The following is a 16,138-nucleotide window of genomic DNA, read 5'->3' as shown; positions in this document are numbered from 1 at the left end:
TCTGCAGGAATGGGGCAGAGTAAGATGACCTGTTGCACCAGAGCTAATAAAAAGATCCTGCCACATGATGAGTGCTCCAGACTGGCTTACAAACTCTACCACCCACCTCTCCTGCTTGCCAGAAAATGCCTATTTTTTGGTGACATCACATGCCAGCTCATGAGAGCTTCTTGTCCAAACAAAACCAAGTATTTTCAACAAAACCCAAATAACTTCTGGGAATTGGAAAGAAGCTAGAAACAGCCCAAGAAAAGGTGTACCTGAGTTCCAGGGGTTATTGCAGCTGGCCCATGGTAGCACTGAAGAGAAGGAGCTGAACAGGTAGAAGAGTGCCCAGGACAAGATGACGATGTAGTAGATATTCAGATATCCCACAATGACTTGGGTGGCATATCCAATTCCTGTGAAGAAAAGCAAAGGAGGTGAGGATGGGACTGGCAACCAACTCCCAGCACATGAGGCTTAACCCCAAACAAAGACACTGGTCATGCTGTGGTTAGAAGGAGGCAACACCAACAACATGGCTCTCCAGAAAATAGTGCAAAACCTGCCTAAGGGAAAGAGGAAGGATTTTGTGACTGCGCACGCAGACAGGAAACATTGTTGGTAACTCTAGACAGGTCTGTGGTGAAACAGACAGAAAACCTTATGCTGATTTGAAAAACAATTTCTGATGGCTACCATGCCACAGCATCACAATGCCTCCTCTTCAGAAAAACACAGCTCTAGCCTTTGAAGAAAAGAAATGCAGCTGAGTCTCTTACTTTTGGAAAGTGTTAGGCAAAAAAGTCTTACAGCTGATATTCACCATGCTCAGCTTTGGTCCTGGGTCCTGCTTGTGCCCATTGTTCACTGAGACCTCAGAACAGTAATCAGAGCAGAAAGGCCCAATTAATTTATTTAAAACTGGTTGTCAGTGTCCTTTGAGATGCCCCTGCTGTCCAGCTCCAGGTCTGTGCCAGAGCACAGGGTCTCTGCAGGAGGTCCCAGACTCCCCAAGGAGTTTCAAATAGCACTGCATGCCCATGCTCAAGCAAACTAAACAGGCTCCACTCTGCCTGAGCACAGGTTTCTCCATCTGCAAAACATGGTTAATAAGCTCTCCTCTGGACAGAAGAACTGAGGAAATTATATTCACGAACATATTAATCCCATTAAACAACCTTCCCCAGGGCCCCAGAAGTCCTTGCTCTTATCCCTGTGGATTAACCTCATCCCCATCCCATTCTGGGCTGTCACACCCAGTGCACACAGCCCAGTTTGAAGGATTCCAGCCTGCAAATGCTGCCACAGCAGCCCTGGGCATGGGAGTGGGCAGGGAAAGCACAATAAACCAGGCAGATTTCCTCAATCTCTTCTCCCCTCATTATTTGTCCTGAACTACACACAGGTGTTTGTACATTGATACTTCCATCCTCCTCCTTCAAGCTGGCCATCCTGCTTCTCCTCTCTCTCACGTTCTGAGCTCCTCAAAGCAGAGACTGTGGCTCAGGTGGACCAGCACAGCCCCCAGGCAGCACCACACACCCTCACTCACATCAAGAGGGGTCAGGGAACTGCCCCTGCACACACAGCAGGCAGCAGAAAGAATAACAAGGCTGGGAGAGAGAAGAAGGGAGGGAGAATAAAAGAGAAAGGGGAAAAAAAAAGAATAATAATATTTTTTAAAAAGAGTATCTGAGTCACTGATTGTCAGAAAGTGTTGTCAGTAAATACTGTAACTTGACTGACCTTCAAAGATGGGACAGATCTTCCTCCAGGCTGTCACCCCTCCCTGGCTCGTGTACTGCCCCAGCGCTGTCTCCAGGAGGAACAGAGGGATCCCACAGGTGAAGAGGAAGATGAGGTAAGGGATGAGGAAGGCTCCTGCAGAGAGGGTTAAAATGCTGCCTCAGAAACCTCTTCAAAAACCTTACCCTTAAAACCTCTTGCCAGGTACCTGGGACCACAGCTGGAATCAGCTACATAAACATAAATATTTCAGTGAACTAAATGTGCAACCTCTGCTAAAGAAACAATCACCGTAATTTCTCAGAAAAAAATACAAGTGTGGTCTGTCTTGTGCTACTGCAGCACTTCTGCATTTGGCATAGGCCAAAACCTAGAGGGGTAAGGAATAGCCAGGCAAGGAGCTAAAAAAAGATAGTGCTGAAGAAGTTCTCCCTGCTTCATGCTCCTGACCTCATTCCAGTTTCAGTAGGAAGGGGATGAACAAAATAACTCCTTGTTTCACATAACTACATTTGTTCTGCCTTTCATGAGAGTCACAGCAAAACTCCCACTTGCCCAGAGGATACAAACCTGGAGGCTGGTGACATTTCTTGGTAAGTAAAACGTTTGCCAGGATATAAATTTACTTGAGACATATTTCACGTCAAATTTGGAAAGCAGATTGCAGCAGAAAAATGGAAATGGGGGGAAGAATATCTTTCCAGCATTTTCAAAATGAGGAAGTTTAACTTCTACCCTCAAAATCCATTTGTGCTAATATGTAGAGAAATGTCTAAAGAGAAATCAGCCTGAAATGGCTCTCTGATTAACCCTTGACAAAATGGAAGAGGAAGGAGAAAAGAGCAAGGCTTTTTCCCAGAAACAATGACCAACATAAACTAGGCATAAGAAAAGACAAACAAAAATAACCAAAAACTTTAATGCCCTGAAAAAAATGGCTTAGTGCTCTGTTCAGCTGTCTGAATTTTTTTTTGCACCTCTTCAGTTATGCTGTCAAACCAAAACAACAAGTACATTCACTGCTCTGCTCAAAACTGCTCCTGAGATCTCATTTTCACAGCTGACCTTCCTTCTGTCACCTCACCCTCTTTCTCCACATCCTTAGAGTAGATTTTCACACTTCTGCTCCCCTCCAAACAAGATAAGGTGACTGCCTTCCTTGCTGAAACAACTGTGGCTATCTTGCCACTCCATACAAGAAAACTTGGTCATGAGCACCTCTCTTGCCAGGGCCTGGAGAGCATCTCAGTTGCTTGTAACCAAGACTAGGGTGCCTTTCTCAGCCACTGCCCCCCTGGCCCTCTCCTCCCCTGCCAGCACAGGCATTCACACTGACATTCCTTCCAGTGACTGTGAGCAACCAGGAACGCTTGCCCTTGTTTTTAAGCCAACAAAGTTACAATAACAAAGAACATCCAAATTTCCTCTAAACACAGCTGTGTGTAGCTGCAGGAGACCTGGGGCCAGAGGGAAGGAGGCTGGTTCTCAGGGTCAGTCCACATTTGCAGGGTAGGGAGTGAGAACTGCAGACCCTGAACTAGAGGAGGCTGCTGCTTTTGGTGTTGCAAGACATCTATGCCAAATCTGCAAGACAGCTTTATTATCCTGCACACAGATGAGCCTTTCAGCAGATTCCAGACCCTTTCCTCTGATACAATTTGTCCCAGAGGTTGACCCATTTTGGTCTCTGAGCAACAATGATTTTCCTGCACCTCTCTTATCTCTCTTAACTGCCCCAGAGCAATTACCAGCTGAAACTCCAGCTGTGATCCCCTCCTCAATTTGCTGCTCTACTGAAGGAGCCTCAGCCTTGAGTGGGGCCCCCAGGAACAGATCCTCTTTCCTTATGAGTCAATAATAAGTTCAGGATGCTGAGCAATCAGATCAAATTTGACAGTGCAGCAGTAGATAAGGTTGCAGTTGGTCACTTCACAGAAATCTAGCACTATTGTTTCTATGGCATCTGTCTTCACAGCTGTATAACCATTTCAGTACATCCAAAGGTGGAGAAAGGTGACAGGACAGCAGTCTCAAATCTGGAGCGTAAGGATGGGACAGGGATGAAGCATATATAGGTGGAAAATGCCTTTTTTGCAATTTCAAGAACTTTTCCAATGATGAGAATGTCTTTGAGTGTCATGGGAAATACATTGCCTTGTCCTGTATCAGTCTTCTGGTTTCCTAAAGCCCTGGAGAGAGAAAAGTACCTTCTCCAGCAGTAGCATACTTTCTGCAAGGGCAGTGTGGGAAGCTGTGAGGGAGGGACTCTCCCATCCTAACCTTTCCCAAGCCTAGCCTGCTTGCCCTCTGAATCTCAGCCTTAGCTATTCCAGAGCAGTTTAATTAAAAAGAAAAATGTTATTCAATAGATATTTAAAGTGAACAAAAGTAGCCTTTTCACTTACACTAATTAGCATACAAATTGCAAGGACTGCTGAACCGGGTACCACAGGCACAAACTATGCAAAGATACCATCTGAGCTCAGGGAGAAATTTTCCATGCAAAACCCATGACTCCTCTCTGAAAGCATCACTGCTCAAATCAGAACATCTCCAGTGTTTCCTAACCTGTGCCCATTTGACTTGCTCTTGGGTGCCTCCCATCAAAATATTGGAGAAGGAAACTGAAGGATCTGCTAAAAATCATCCCAGGTTCAAGAAAAACTTAATTCCATTTTCTGTAACCATTTCTTACCCTGCCCCTCACTGGTTTTGAGGATGTATTTTCTTGTCTCTTGTTTAATGTGGATAAACTGATAAACTCAAGCAACAGCAGAGAGGACCGGAATTTGGAAGCCCTGGGGAAAATTACAGTGGAACCACTCAGCTATTGGTGAAAGCTCATGGCACCTTGGAAAAGAAAGGCCTCTGGGGCATGGTCTGCAGAGAAAGGAAGCTCAAAGTAGGTGAGTGGGGTGTGAAGCAAATCCCAGACCATTAATTCAGGGTGTTTTTAGAGAACAAGAACAAAAGAGAAGTTATTGCTAGATTTGACATGTAATTTGCTATTCCTCCTTTTCTTTTATAAAGTTAGATTTTTATTCACTGAGAAAAGTTAGTGACAGTCAATTATTCCCTTACGTTTCATTTTATTGTTATGAGAAATTTTAACTTTTAACCATGTAATGATCTCATTGCAGTGTTACTACAAGAGAAAAGGAGAGCCATGGAAAGAAACAAAAGGGAAGGTGAACGAACCTTTTCTGGGTTGAATTTTCCTAATAGTGCTTTGATCACTGTGAGAATTGCTCCAGGGGAAGAGGCAGAAATCTCCTTCTAGGGTGTATCAGGCCTTGGCTAGGATACCAGCACTATCTAAGCCTTTCCTCCTCTGTAACAAGGGATGGATTTGACAGCAGGAGTAGGAAAAGGGAATATGTAGGAGAAGGTTGATGTTGGCTTTCTGACCACTTACAGATATTTTCTAAAGACCAATAATTTCTTGGGATGCCCAACAGCCTTAAGTTGTTACCGGGGGTCAATTTTTCAGGAGTCCAGATTTGAGAATGCTGCTTTAAGGAAGAGTACCCACTGGGGAGCTGGATTCGCCCCTGAGTTTTTATTCCTCCTGGTTTTGGCAGGAACTAACTTGTTGAAGGAGTGAATAAGGGAATACCTTAGGGAGTACATAGGAGAATTGGGTGCAGGCATGTACATGTCTCTCATCATAGCTACAGATCTAGAACAACTCACGTGTGCTGTGAACTCACCACCACCATTCTTGTAGCAGAGGTATGGGAACCTCCACACGTTACCCAGGCCAATGATCTCCCCAGCCACAGACAGCACAAACTCCATTTTGTTCCGCCACTGGCCTCTCTCTTCCATTTCCTCCATTCTTATCTCTTCAGGAGATGTGGTGGCCCCATTGCGTTCTCCTTCCTTGGATATGGCTCTTGTCATGGCTCTGTGGGACAGAAGAGAAGGAGAGCATGGGATGTAGGGAGCTGCTGCAGGACATGCTTGTGGGAAGAAGAGTGAGGGGACCAGACACCACAATAAGATGTGGCTCCAGTATCAGTATGTAAATTTAGGTACATCTAACTGGTGGCATTACTGAGCAGAAACTGGCCTTTCCAGAAGTGATTTGCTTTAGCAAGGGATACACATTCCCTTGTTGAGATTAGGAAAATACACTGGAAACAAGTCTCTCCAAAGCAGCAGCATCTCTGCTTCCATTCCCACCAGTTGAGACTGCAAAGAAATCAGGGGTTTTTTCCCTTGTATCATTTTGCTGGTGGTTCAATGAGTTTTTTAATAGCACATCTCTCATTCCTTCTGTGGCACCTAAAGGAACATCCCCATCTTCAGGGAGCAACAGAGACAGCAATCTGCATTACCCACCAACACTCAACATTTCCACTGCCCCTGGATCTGCTCTGGACTATTTAAACTTGCTCTCTCCCTTGGCTCTGAAGGCAGCTCAGGCCAAGGACCTCTCCCAGTCAGCAGCTCAGTGGTGAGCAGCACTTCATCACCTTTGATGTCATTTACCTTATAGGGCCACCAAATCTTCTAATGACCCTTTGCACCAGGATGGTGCACCAGGACCATGATGCCAAACTATTCCCTCCCTCCTTGTGCCTGGTGTCTCTCCAGCCATGTCCCTCTGGACAAACATCAGGTATGAGCCATCTCATGGTGAGTAGGGACTACCAGGGAACTGGACCTAACTGGAAATAAGAGCAAGTGTAAATAAACCCTGACATCTAACTGTCCCAGCAGCCAAGGAACACTATGGCACTTGTTTGGGTATAGTTTTCAATGAGGCAAGGAGGAAGAAGGAGCAGGAGCTGGTGGGCCACGCTCACACTTATCCACACAAGGCAGCATCATTATCAGTGTCTCATTTAGTTCTGTAAAGGAAATCATTTCCTAAATGCTAACCCTCTGGATATATCAGGCCCTGGGGCAAAGAAAGATGCTTGTGTATGAAAAGACAACTTCTAATGAATGTTCCCAGCAGAACAAGTAGTTCTTTGACACAGCCATGTTTCCTGCCTGTTATTCAAGCAATGAAAGGAAATCAGATCTCACAGTGTAATACACCAATTGCTCTCTAAATGCCCTAGGCAACAACAGGCTTTGTTCCCCCATCTGCTCTCCTGAAGGGCTCATCCTATTTGCTTTGCTACCAGCAGCAGATTTCCATGGATGCTGAATGGAGGACTAAGTCTCACGCAAGACATCAACCAGCATAAGAGGGGCAGCAACAAGATCAGGGGGACATAAACCATAGAGGAGAGCAGTCAAGAGCGGGTGAAGATCATCCTCCAGGCTAATATAGCTTCCTTTTCAAAAACAAGGCAGAAAGATCCTGGTCCCTGTTAAATTTGAGAGGTTTTTAGAACTATTGCCAGTAGGACCCTACATATGGGTAGTACTGCAGTGGGCACAACCAGTTTTGGTGCAAATGCAGATGTATGAGGGCACTGAGGAAGCAACCTCTGTTTTGTCTCCAGCCCTTGCCCTTTACGGTCCATATGCTGGAAAGCAACTATTTGATGGTATGGCTTGCACTGCTCCAAACCACCAAAGGCTACAACACCTGTGGATCTACATGAGAGTGGGAGGGTGAATCAGCCCTCTAACAGGCTCCTAACAAACATCTAACCACACATTTAAAGAAGGTGGTGAAGCCCAGGAAACAAGGCACACACCCTAAATGCTGGCTTGCAGCTGCAGCTCTGCAGCTCCCCAGCAGCTCGGCAGTCCCAGATTTTCCCCCTGCACTCAGCCCTTCTGCTGGGTTGGATTGGGAGATGGAATGATCAGGTCCTCCTGCCAGCCATTTCTCAGCTTCTGAAGCCCAGGCAGGGCCCTTCTCCCCAGTGCCTGCCTGCAGCAAGGCCTGCTAGCTGGCTAATCAGTTTATTCCAATGCTGCAGCACAGCCTCCTCATCTCAGAGAAGCAGAGCTCCCCGCACTGTCAAATGTGAGAGGAAAAGTAACACGTACTTAATGAAACATGTTTGATCTGTCACGGTCCTTGGCACATTCCAATTTGCTGCAGTCCAGGACACGTTATCAAGTACAGTGATGGTTAAGTCTGGGTTTGGTGAGGATGTCCGAGGAAGCTGGCAGGACAAACCTAGCTAATTCTTTGGTTTTATTCTTTTAATGTAAGGTGGATACAAGAGCCAGCCTATTTCTACTAATATTTGTGGCTTTATTTAATTTTTGCTGGAGCTGTTTCACACATGGGTGCAGAGGAAGGTCACAATCAGAGAATCACCTCCTCTCACCTAGCCCTGGGAAGGGAATGTATGAGTGCCAGCCCACAGCCCCAACCCTGTCACCAGCCTCCAGCTCAGGGACACCTGGACCAGGACTTTTTATCTGTCCTCTGACTCCTGAATAGGCCAACATGAAGGATAGAATTTGAGATGCTGCAATGAGGAACACAGCTGGGAGAAACACAGAGCAGCAGGGGAGACACAGCACTTCTGCCTTCATTTTCCTATTTTAAGAAGGGGGAAAGCACCCTGGCTATGAAATCAAATCTTTTCAAGTGGGAACAGATGGTGGATTAAACTGGTGCCTAAAGTTCTGGCTCTTCATGGCATAAAATACAACTTCTCCTTTCCCAGACAAAGCCATGCACATTACACATTCCCACTACTTCCCTCTCTGCTTCGCCTACTGTTTCTATGAGAAAGCCTATTCATACACCTCCTGGCTCTTTTCCTAAACATTTAATCCTACTGTGCCCCTGTTCTATATGTCCTTAGGCCAGATGGGGACTCAAATAACTTCTTGTTTCCAGCTAGGAACAATTTGGTTCTCCCACAGCAGTCACAGCCACCTACTGGGTTACATCCTCCCCAACAGGCAAACATTTTCCTCTTCCTTTGGTTGTCCCCTCCTTATTACATGAGTTTGGAGTAAAGATTGTGCCCCTCACTGCTTGCCTGCACTTATTTGCTGTTCTTCCACCAAAGTTAGGAGAAAAATCCTATGACTACTTCATTCCCAGACTCTTTTCTTTCCTCTGCCACAAAGTTTTCCCAACTGCTAAAATGCCATCTTGATGCAATCCACAGTCTATCCTGCCCCTGGAGCCTCTCCCCAACCCCACCTTCCCTCCTCAGCTCCCTCTGACCCCACCTGTCTCTTCTAGAGGTGCTCTGCTCTATTTTCAGCCATCAGCCCTTGGAGGAGATGGTTTTTTGCCCTTCACAGAAATGACCTGTAGTCTGTCATCTTCCCATAGAGAGCGGTGAGCTCCCTCTATGCAGCTCCATAGGAAATGGTACTGGGCTTGGTGCATGGAGATAGCCACAATTTTTTTCCCCAAAAGATTTATGGCTGGGAAAACAAGAATACACCTGGATTCTTGCAGGACCTGGAAAGAGAGAAAGCAGCATGCAGACAGCCATAGACCCAGAGCAACAAGTTCCACTCTTGAACATTTGAATGAAGCAACACAGTCTCCCCTTGGTCACAAATTTTGGACTATGTTTGTCCCACACCTACCACCATGGGATCCTTCAAGTAGGATCACAAAAGACAAGGAAAACCAAGGACATCTCTGAAGCATTGTGGTCACTCAGCAGTTGCCTATGATGTGCTGAACACACAATGCAGACATGCAGGAGAACAGCATTTTTTGGCTCTGTTTGTAAACAAGATGCCACTGAAGGGGAGAGGCAGTAATAAGAAAAGAGGAGAAAGAAAGCATCATTTGAAGCAAAATGTGGCACTATCCTTAGCCTCTTTCGGGGTAAAAAAGGGCTTTTTCAAAGTTCCTCAGGTGAGGCAAGGAACAAGAGTGAGGCAAGATGAGAGAGAAGCCACCTGGAGTTTTGGCACCAGAGGAAGAAGCCAATAGCAAGTCTCCTAAAGCTTTTATTTCTGCAAACTTACTGCCTGTTCCTGGCTGCTGTCAGACAGGAGTTCCTACTGCTGGGAAGTTAACATCCTCCGTTTGACCTATTTTGCTGTTTTATCATAAGGCAAATGAGATGAGGACAATCTCTAGAGGGAACAGTGAAACAGAGGGAACAGCAGACAGAAATGTCTCTAAAAAGCAGCTGATAACATTTATGAGAGGAATCACAGTGTTAAAACTCCCTTGGACACTCGAAGGTACTGCCTGAACTGCAGAATCACAGGTGACAACGCAGACAGCTGCAGTGCATTTATATTTCTTGGTTTCATTTTGAAACAAGCAGCAACCAAGCACATAAACTGCAATTTAAGATGGGGAGGGAAGAATCAGGAAGCAAGACGACTGGGCTGCGTTACAAAAGGAGGAGCAGGAGGACACATAAAATTCTCGGGTTGCACAACCGGAGCCAGCAGTTAGTCAGCAGCTGAAACCCTGCGCTGCATTTTGATGGCAGGGGGCGGGGGCGGAGGTGGGAGCAGAGACAGAAAATCAGCACGGAGCAGCAGCGCCGAGGTACAGCTTAAGGAGCCAACCCGGGTAAATTAGTGCATGGGGGCTGCTACTGGAATCGGTCATCTCTGCAAGACGGACAAGAAAATATTAGCAGTGGAAGCAAAGGGCTTTCCAGCCAATCTAAGAGCAGCTACACGAGCAGAGACAGCTGCTTCCAAACGGGAATGCTGCTGGAGAATGGCTCACTCCAGCTGCATAACAGAGAAAGGCAAGGGAAGATGTACAAAGAGAAAAACTGATCAACTCCAGGACAGCAGCTGAAATTAAAATGCCTTTCATTTCAAGCAACTGAAAGTTAGTTGGCTTCTTTACACTTTCTAATTAACTTCCAGGTTCTGTGGGCTGCAGGGTATTCTCAAAGCATCTGTTCAGCAACATTGATGAGGCACAGGAGACTGTTCCAAGAATCAGATTCTACCTATGTTTTCTCCAGTGTGAAATAAGAGCAATGCTTGTGCAGTGAGTTTGCTACTTACTGACACCAGAAAGAGTGAGATAAAGAACTCAGTGAGTTCCTCATGAGTGAGTTCACTGATGCCATGGACATCTGCAATACAAGATGCAAGGATTATAGAGCATCACCCTTCAGAGCACACACCCCCAGTGCAGGAGAGTGCCAAATGGGTCCTGCTCCGACTTCTGCTGCTGGACAGGAGACCCTCCAAAGCCTCTAACAGTGGCTGGACTTTTCTGAGGGTCAGTGGCAATTCTCTTGCTAAAAGCAAGGTGGGCTGTTGTTCCCAGGGCCAGAAGAGTCTCTGTTGGTGTCCATGGGTCACCATCCCTGCTCTGGGCTACAGAGATACAGAGGTGGTTTCTTTCTCTAGCCTAGAAAAAAAATCAAGACTAACTGATGAAGTCCTTAAATGGTGTCTAAATAGGACTAGAAGCCAGCCTTTGCACCAAACCAGATAATCTCAAGACCTCCACTCAGCCCATAATCTGGCTATATACAGTGCAACACAGCATGAGGGCCAGCCTTAGCAGGATCCATTCTTCTTACAGAGCACCACCAATAAGTCTGGTACAGCCACAGATCCAGCCAGGCCCCAGTGGAGCCCCTAGAGTCACCTACCCCATGGCTGGAGCTGTCAGACCAAAGTCCTGGGGCTGCACTGGGCTGGCTCAGAGGTCCTTGTGTGCAGCCAAAGCATGTGGCCAGCACAGCTCCTGTCACTGGCTGGAGAGCAGAGCAGGTGAATGGCACAGAGGGTGAAAGCCACACTGCTCCAGCACTCACTCTGCAAACAGGGCCCTGCACAATGGGGCAGCGACCTGTGGTGCAGCCCAGGGGTGCTCCACAGGGACAAGACAGAGTCTGCAGGTGCCTGCAGGGCTGTCACCTCTCTGGGGCAGCAATTTCATGGAGCAAGATGCCAGCCAGCAGCCCTGGGCAGGTCAGATGAAGAGATGGAGGCTGCCAGCCCCCAGCCCTGCTTGGCCAGCTGCTGCCATCCCTGCAGCTGGGGGTGAGGGCTGAGGGAAGAGTGGGAAGCAAAGCTAATAGAGGAGTGCAGAGGAGCCAGCCCTGCAGCCAGTGGTTCAGTGGTGGGAGAGCAGCACAGGGAATTTGGAATCACACTGCTCTAGGCACTTGTATCTAAACTCCTCCAGGTAGGCACACCCTGCCTGACCTCCCAAAAAGCACAGCCTGGGGACACTTGCTGTCAGTGATGAGAAACAGGAAACACAGGGGAAGAGCACTCAAGCAAGACACTTCCAAAAGCCAGGCAAGGCTGAGGCTAACACATTGCCTCATGCTTCCCAGCAGGGAGGATGAGGGGAGCCAACAGTGTGTGTGGCAGAGCCTGGTCCCTCAGCACAGACATGTGCGTGGCCAGCACAGAGCAGGGCCACAGGGCTCCCTGCCATGATTGTCCCCACACTGTGCTCCCTGTTCAGCCCTGCACAAGCCCAGCACCCCGTGTCAGACCCTGGGCAGGCTCAGCCAACTCCAGGTGGTGCTCAGGACAAGTCACATCAGGTGAAATCAGCACAGGCAGAGGTGCATGGAGACCATGACTCCAGCAGTGCCTTAAGTGTTTTCCAGCAGTTCCTGCCATAATGCCACACTGTAATGTGGTGGGACTGCATCCCACCTGCACCCTCAAGGGGCCTGGTACCTGCTCTCCAGCCTGGGGCACCCAAACTTTCCTCTAGCCCTGCCCAGGACCACAGCCAGGTAGAGATACAGCCCAGGCTCTTTAGCCTGCCCTCTGCAAGGACCACATCTGCAACTATGAATCCAGAAAAGTTGGGCTGCTGCAGAGCTGCAAGGTCAGGTCCAAGGCTCAGCCTCTCGTATCACCAGCTGTCAAAGAGGAAAAACTAGGGCAATGGTATTTCCACTGGCATGAGATGAAAGCCCTGATTAGTAGTGATTACTTTAAAAGCACTGTTGATTTAAGAAGACACAGATCAGGTGTTATGAAACCCTCATGTGTTCTGCCTGCATTTGTTCACAAATATGCCCACAGATCCCAAGAGTTTAGCACATGCAGAAACTGTGCCGTTTTCCTGCCTCAGCCCTACAGGAACAAATTTGATGAAAACTTCAGGGCAAGGAGAACAAGCAGTGCACTCCCAGGCTCATCTTTTAAAACTGCAGCTCCCAAGTCAATGCACTGGGGTCAGCACCTCTGCAGGGCAGCACAGGAGGAGAGGACTCATGCTGGCAGTAGCTGAAGTGTCTACACCCTACTCCACTCCCAATGCCTTGGCTCCTGTACCTATTATCAACCAGTCAGCTCTGCCCTTCATCCCTGTCCCGCTCACTGTTGTCTCTCTTCTCAATATTTCTGCTGTCTGAGTACCTACCTGTCACTCTCTCCCTTTTTCTCTGCTGCCACAACCTTCACGACCAATTACCCATCCTTCAGGCATCTCTTTGCTCTCAGCTTCCTGGTACCCCCTGTGCAGCATCTCAGCCTGTCCTTTCTTTTTCCAAAGGAACCATTGAAAGAAAAACCTCTTCCCTGGGTTGATCCGAATCGATTATTTGCTCCTTATTGTCCATCTCACTCTTGCTTTACTTAACCTTGGGAAGATTTTACCCTTGCAGATTCTCTGGCCCACTCTCCAGAGCGCAGCAAGCAGCTGGCGTGCAGCAGCTGGCTGCAGGAGGACCGGAGTCACGGCATTGCCAGGGTGGCACAAACACCCAGCCAGATCTGCTCAACAAGCAAACGCCCAACTCACCTGAACCCAGCGCAGCTCTCCCCCAGGCAAGCCCCTCCCGGCCCACTGGAGTCCAGGCAGGGAATCCACTGACTGCCAAACACATACAGCAAGAGTTAAGGCAGAGACTAGCCTCTCTCCTCCTCCTCCTGTCCCACCCCTTCCACCAGCTCCCCCCACCAAATTATCACCCAGCTCCTGCGTGGGTGGTGGGACGTAGGGAAGGGAGGTGCATCAGGGCAGAAGAACTTTCTCCCCTGTTCCCTTACAACATGCACCTCTCCAAACCTTGAACTGTGGCCCTGACAAGAAACAAGATGAGAAAGCAGACACAGGCAGGCAGGGTGAAGGCCCAGAGTTTGTAAATATCAACTACAGCAGTCAGAGAGTAACTCCATGTCCTTGACCTCTGCAGGGCAGGAACTGTCCCTTGGCAGACCCTACAGCATGGCCCAGGCTGGCTGCCACATATTCCCACTGCTCTAGGGCTCCACCACTTTAGTGGGATAGGGAAATCCCTCAATGTCATCCTACAAACATGCAGAATGAATCTCCACAGAGCACTACATTAAACCTTCTGTGGCCAAGATCAAGTCTCACCAACACCATCAGGTAGGTGAAGCAAAAGACAGAGAGTGGGTGAAGAAGGAACATTGGCTCTGGGGTCACGCAGACCCCTCCATACCTGTGCCATATGCTGAGGATACAAACACAGCTCATGGGACAGAGCTTTGTCAGCAAAGAGAGGCACTGCTGGAGTCTTTACAGTGTCTGGGTGCTCACTAGAAGTGAGCAATCCCTCTGTGGTTTTGCTCTAGCAGCTTTCTTTGTATCCATCTCAGCTTTGATGCACTTCTCATGACCAACACCAGTAGAAGGCATTCCAGTTACACCATTTTTCTCAAGATACTTCAGCTCAGCTTTTCTCTTTTTTTAATGCTTGTGTTTAATGCTATCACTCTTTTGTGTTTGGCTTTGTCTGCTTATGTGCCTGCCAAATTCCTATTGATCTTTTCATGCTCCCACATGGTCAAACCAGAGCAGCATGGGGGAGGGAATGTGGGACATATCCAAGACATGCTAGGCTATGTCTGCACTCACCAGAGGAGCATTTCTCAGCCCCTCAGTGGGAAGCTGACAGGAGCTGACAAAAGTCCTCAATGCCACAGTGTGGGGAAGAAGCAGGTTTACCTGCCTGCACACTCTATAGAGGTTGTTTATAATGGTGTCTCCAGAAAATCCTCCACAGGTGCTAGAAGCCAGTGAATTGAATCCCATTAGAGCATGCTGGATTGCCCTGGGGAAAAATGAGGCTGGAGAAATCAGGGGAATCAACCCTGGACTAAGTGGGATCCTAAGGATAAACCATGAGGCCAGTTCTGGAGGCAGTAGGGGAAAACATCTCCATTTACTTAGGGCTTTTTTTGGGATTAAACTTTCCAAGCATGCCATTTTCAAAGCTCTTGGCTTTCACCTACCCTACAGGCTGGTTCAGTGGATTGGTCCCATACCCAAAGAAATACAGACTGATTCTTTCCTTGTGAGATCTGGCATCAATATCAGACAGGACAGGCTCCATCTTCTGCCTTTTAAGGGCTGTCTCCAAAGTCCTCAAAGACTGCAAGGTGAAGGAGCATGTGCTGGCTCTGCATTGCCTCTGACCCTACTCATGAAGGACAGTGCCACTGCCTGTCCTGTCACAGAGCACTGGCATGACCCAGCTCAACTGAGCAAACGGTGCAATAGAGGTTATCCAGATATGAAAAGGGGATTAAGATAAGCCTAGGTAAGCAGAGCTGACCTAAAAACTTGATTTATCTATACTGAAGTGTTTCACAGGAACATCGCAGGGGCTTTGTGAAGCTCTATATGGGAAATTACCTGTGACATTAAGGTAAAAAAGAAGAAAGTCAACCTAAATGAAAACTTTATCCAGCAACGTGTGAAAATCATTCTCTAGGAGGGGAAAAAATGCTATTTCTGTTTGCCAGCCTGGAGGTACCAGAAGTTACACTCAGACTTCAGAACTTCCCACCAGGCAATAATTCACAAGGTTTTTAAATCCTGCTATGAGTAGGGACACATTCATCTCACCATACCAGCTTCCATGTGAGTGATTTCACTGGTGTCATGACCCAGACTGAAAAGCAAAAATCCCATTCCGAGCAGCTCAGCTGGGGGAGGGGGTGTACAAACTGTGCTCAATCCCATCCCAGGAGAGAGAAAGGAAAGGGGTGATGCACTCCCTGACCACCAGATTCACTGGCAGAGCCAGCCCTGAGCAGGCACTCTGGGCCGAGCAGCTGTGTAGGTAGGACAGGTTTGCTAAAGGATGTGACAATCTGACTGCAGGTCACCCCACAATGTGGGCTCCTCCTCCATAAGTGTGGGTGAGGTTGCTCTTAAACACTCATCCTCAAAAGAGAAGCACTGCTTGCAATAAATGCTGGAAATGTCCAAAGCACCCCCCTCCCCAGAGAGCACAAACCCCTCCCAGCCCTGGGAGCCCCTGTTGTGAGCAGCTCACGCACCAGCAGCACTCAGATCCCCACAGCTCTCCCACAGCACATCCTGAGGAAGCCCCACCACTGCACCCAAGGGAGCACAGGGGAACTGGGAAAGCACTGCTGTCCAACCACACAGAGGTGCTCACTCCCTCTGCAGTTGCCAGCTCAGAACCAGCTGCATGGGTTTCCATCCCCTCTCATGAGCAGAGGAGGAAAACTCTCTTTGAAAGGACCAGACTCCCTCAACCTGCCAGGCTCAGGGCAGCTGGGGACCAGGACTCAGCCTTTGACCTGAAGGATAGCTGATCCCAACCTCAGA

At 48.0% G+C, this 16,138-nt stretch overlaps 1 protein-coding gene across 1 annotated transcript in view; it reads right to left on the bottom strand.

The window, feature by feature from the left end:
• SLC6A12 (solute carrier family 6 member 12) overlaps nucleotides 1-16,138 on the bottom strand; it is a 45,974-nt gene that overhangs the window by 21,668 nt on the left and 8,168 nt on the right. The window contains exons 3-5 of the mRNA XM_030959606.1: nucleotides 5,442-5,638; nucleotides 1,732-1,866; nucleotides 261-401 (exon numbers count right to left, since the gene is read on the bottom strand). Of these exons, the coding sequence (XP_030815466.1) occupies nucleotides 261-401; nucleotides 1,732-1,866; nucleotides 5,442-5,634 (469 nt within the window). The 5' untranslated portion in view covers nucleotides 5,635-5,638. The remainder of the gene's footprint in view (nucleotides 1-260; nucleotides 402-1,731; nucleotides 1,867-5,441; nucleotides 5,639-16,138) is intronic.

The sequence above is a fragment of the Camarhynchus parvulus genome, chromosome 1A, assembly GCF_901933205.1.
Source record: "Camarhynchus parvulus chromosome 1A, STF_HiC, whole genome shotgun sequence".
NCBI classification, from domain to species: domain Eukaryota; kingdom Metazoa; phylum Chordata; class Aves; order Passeriformes; family Thraupidae; genus Camarhynchus; species Camarhynchus parvulus.
Note: the sequence above shows the minus strand (reverse complement) of the source record. Positions and strands in the feature narration are given on the sequence as shown.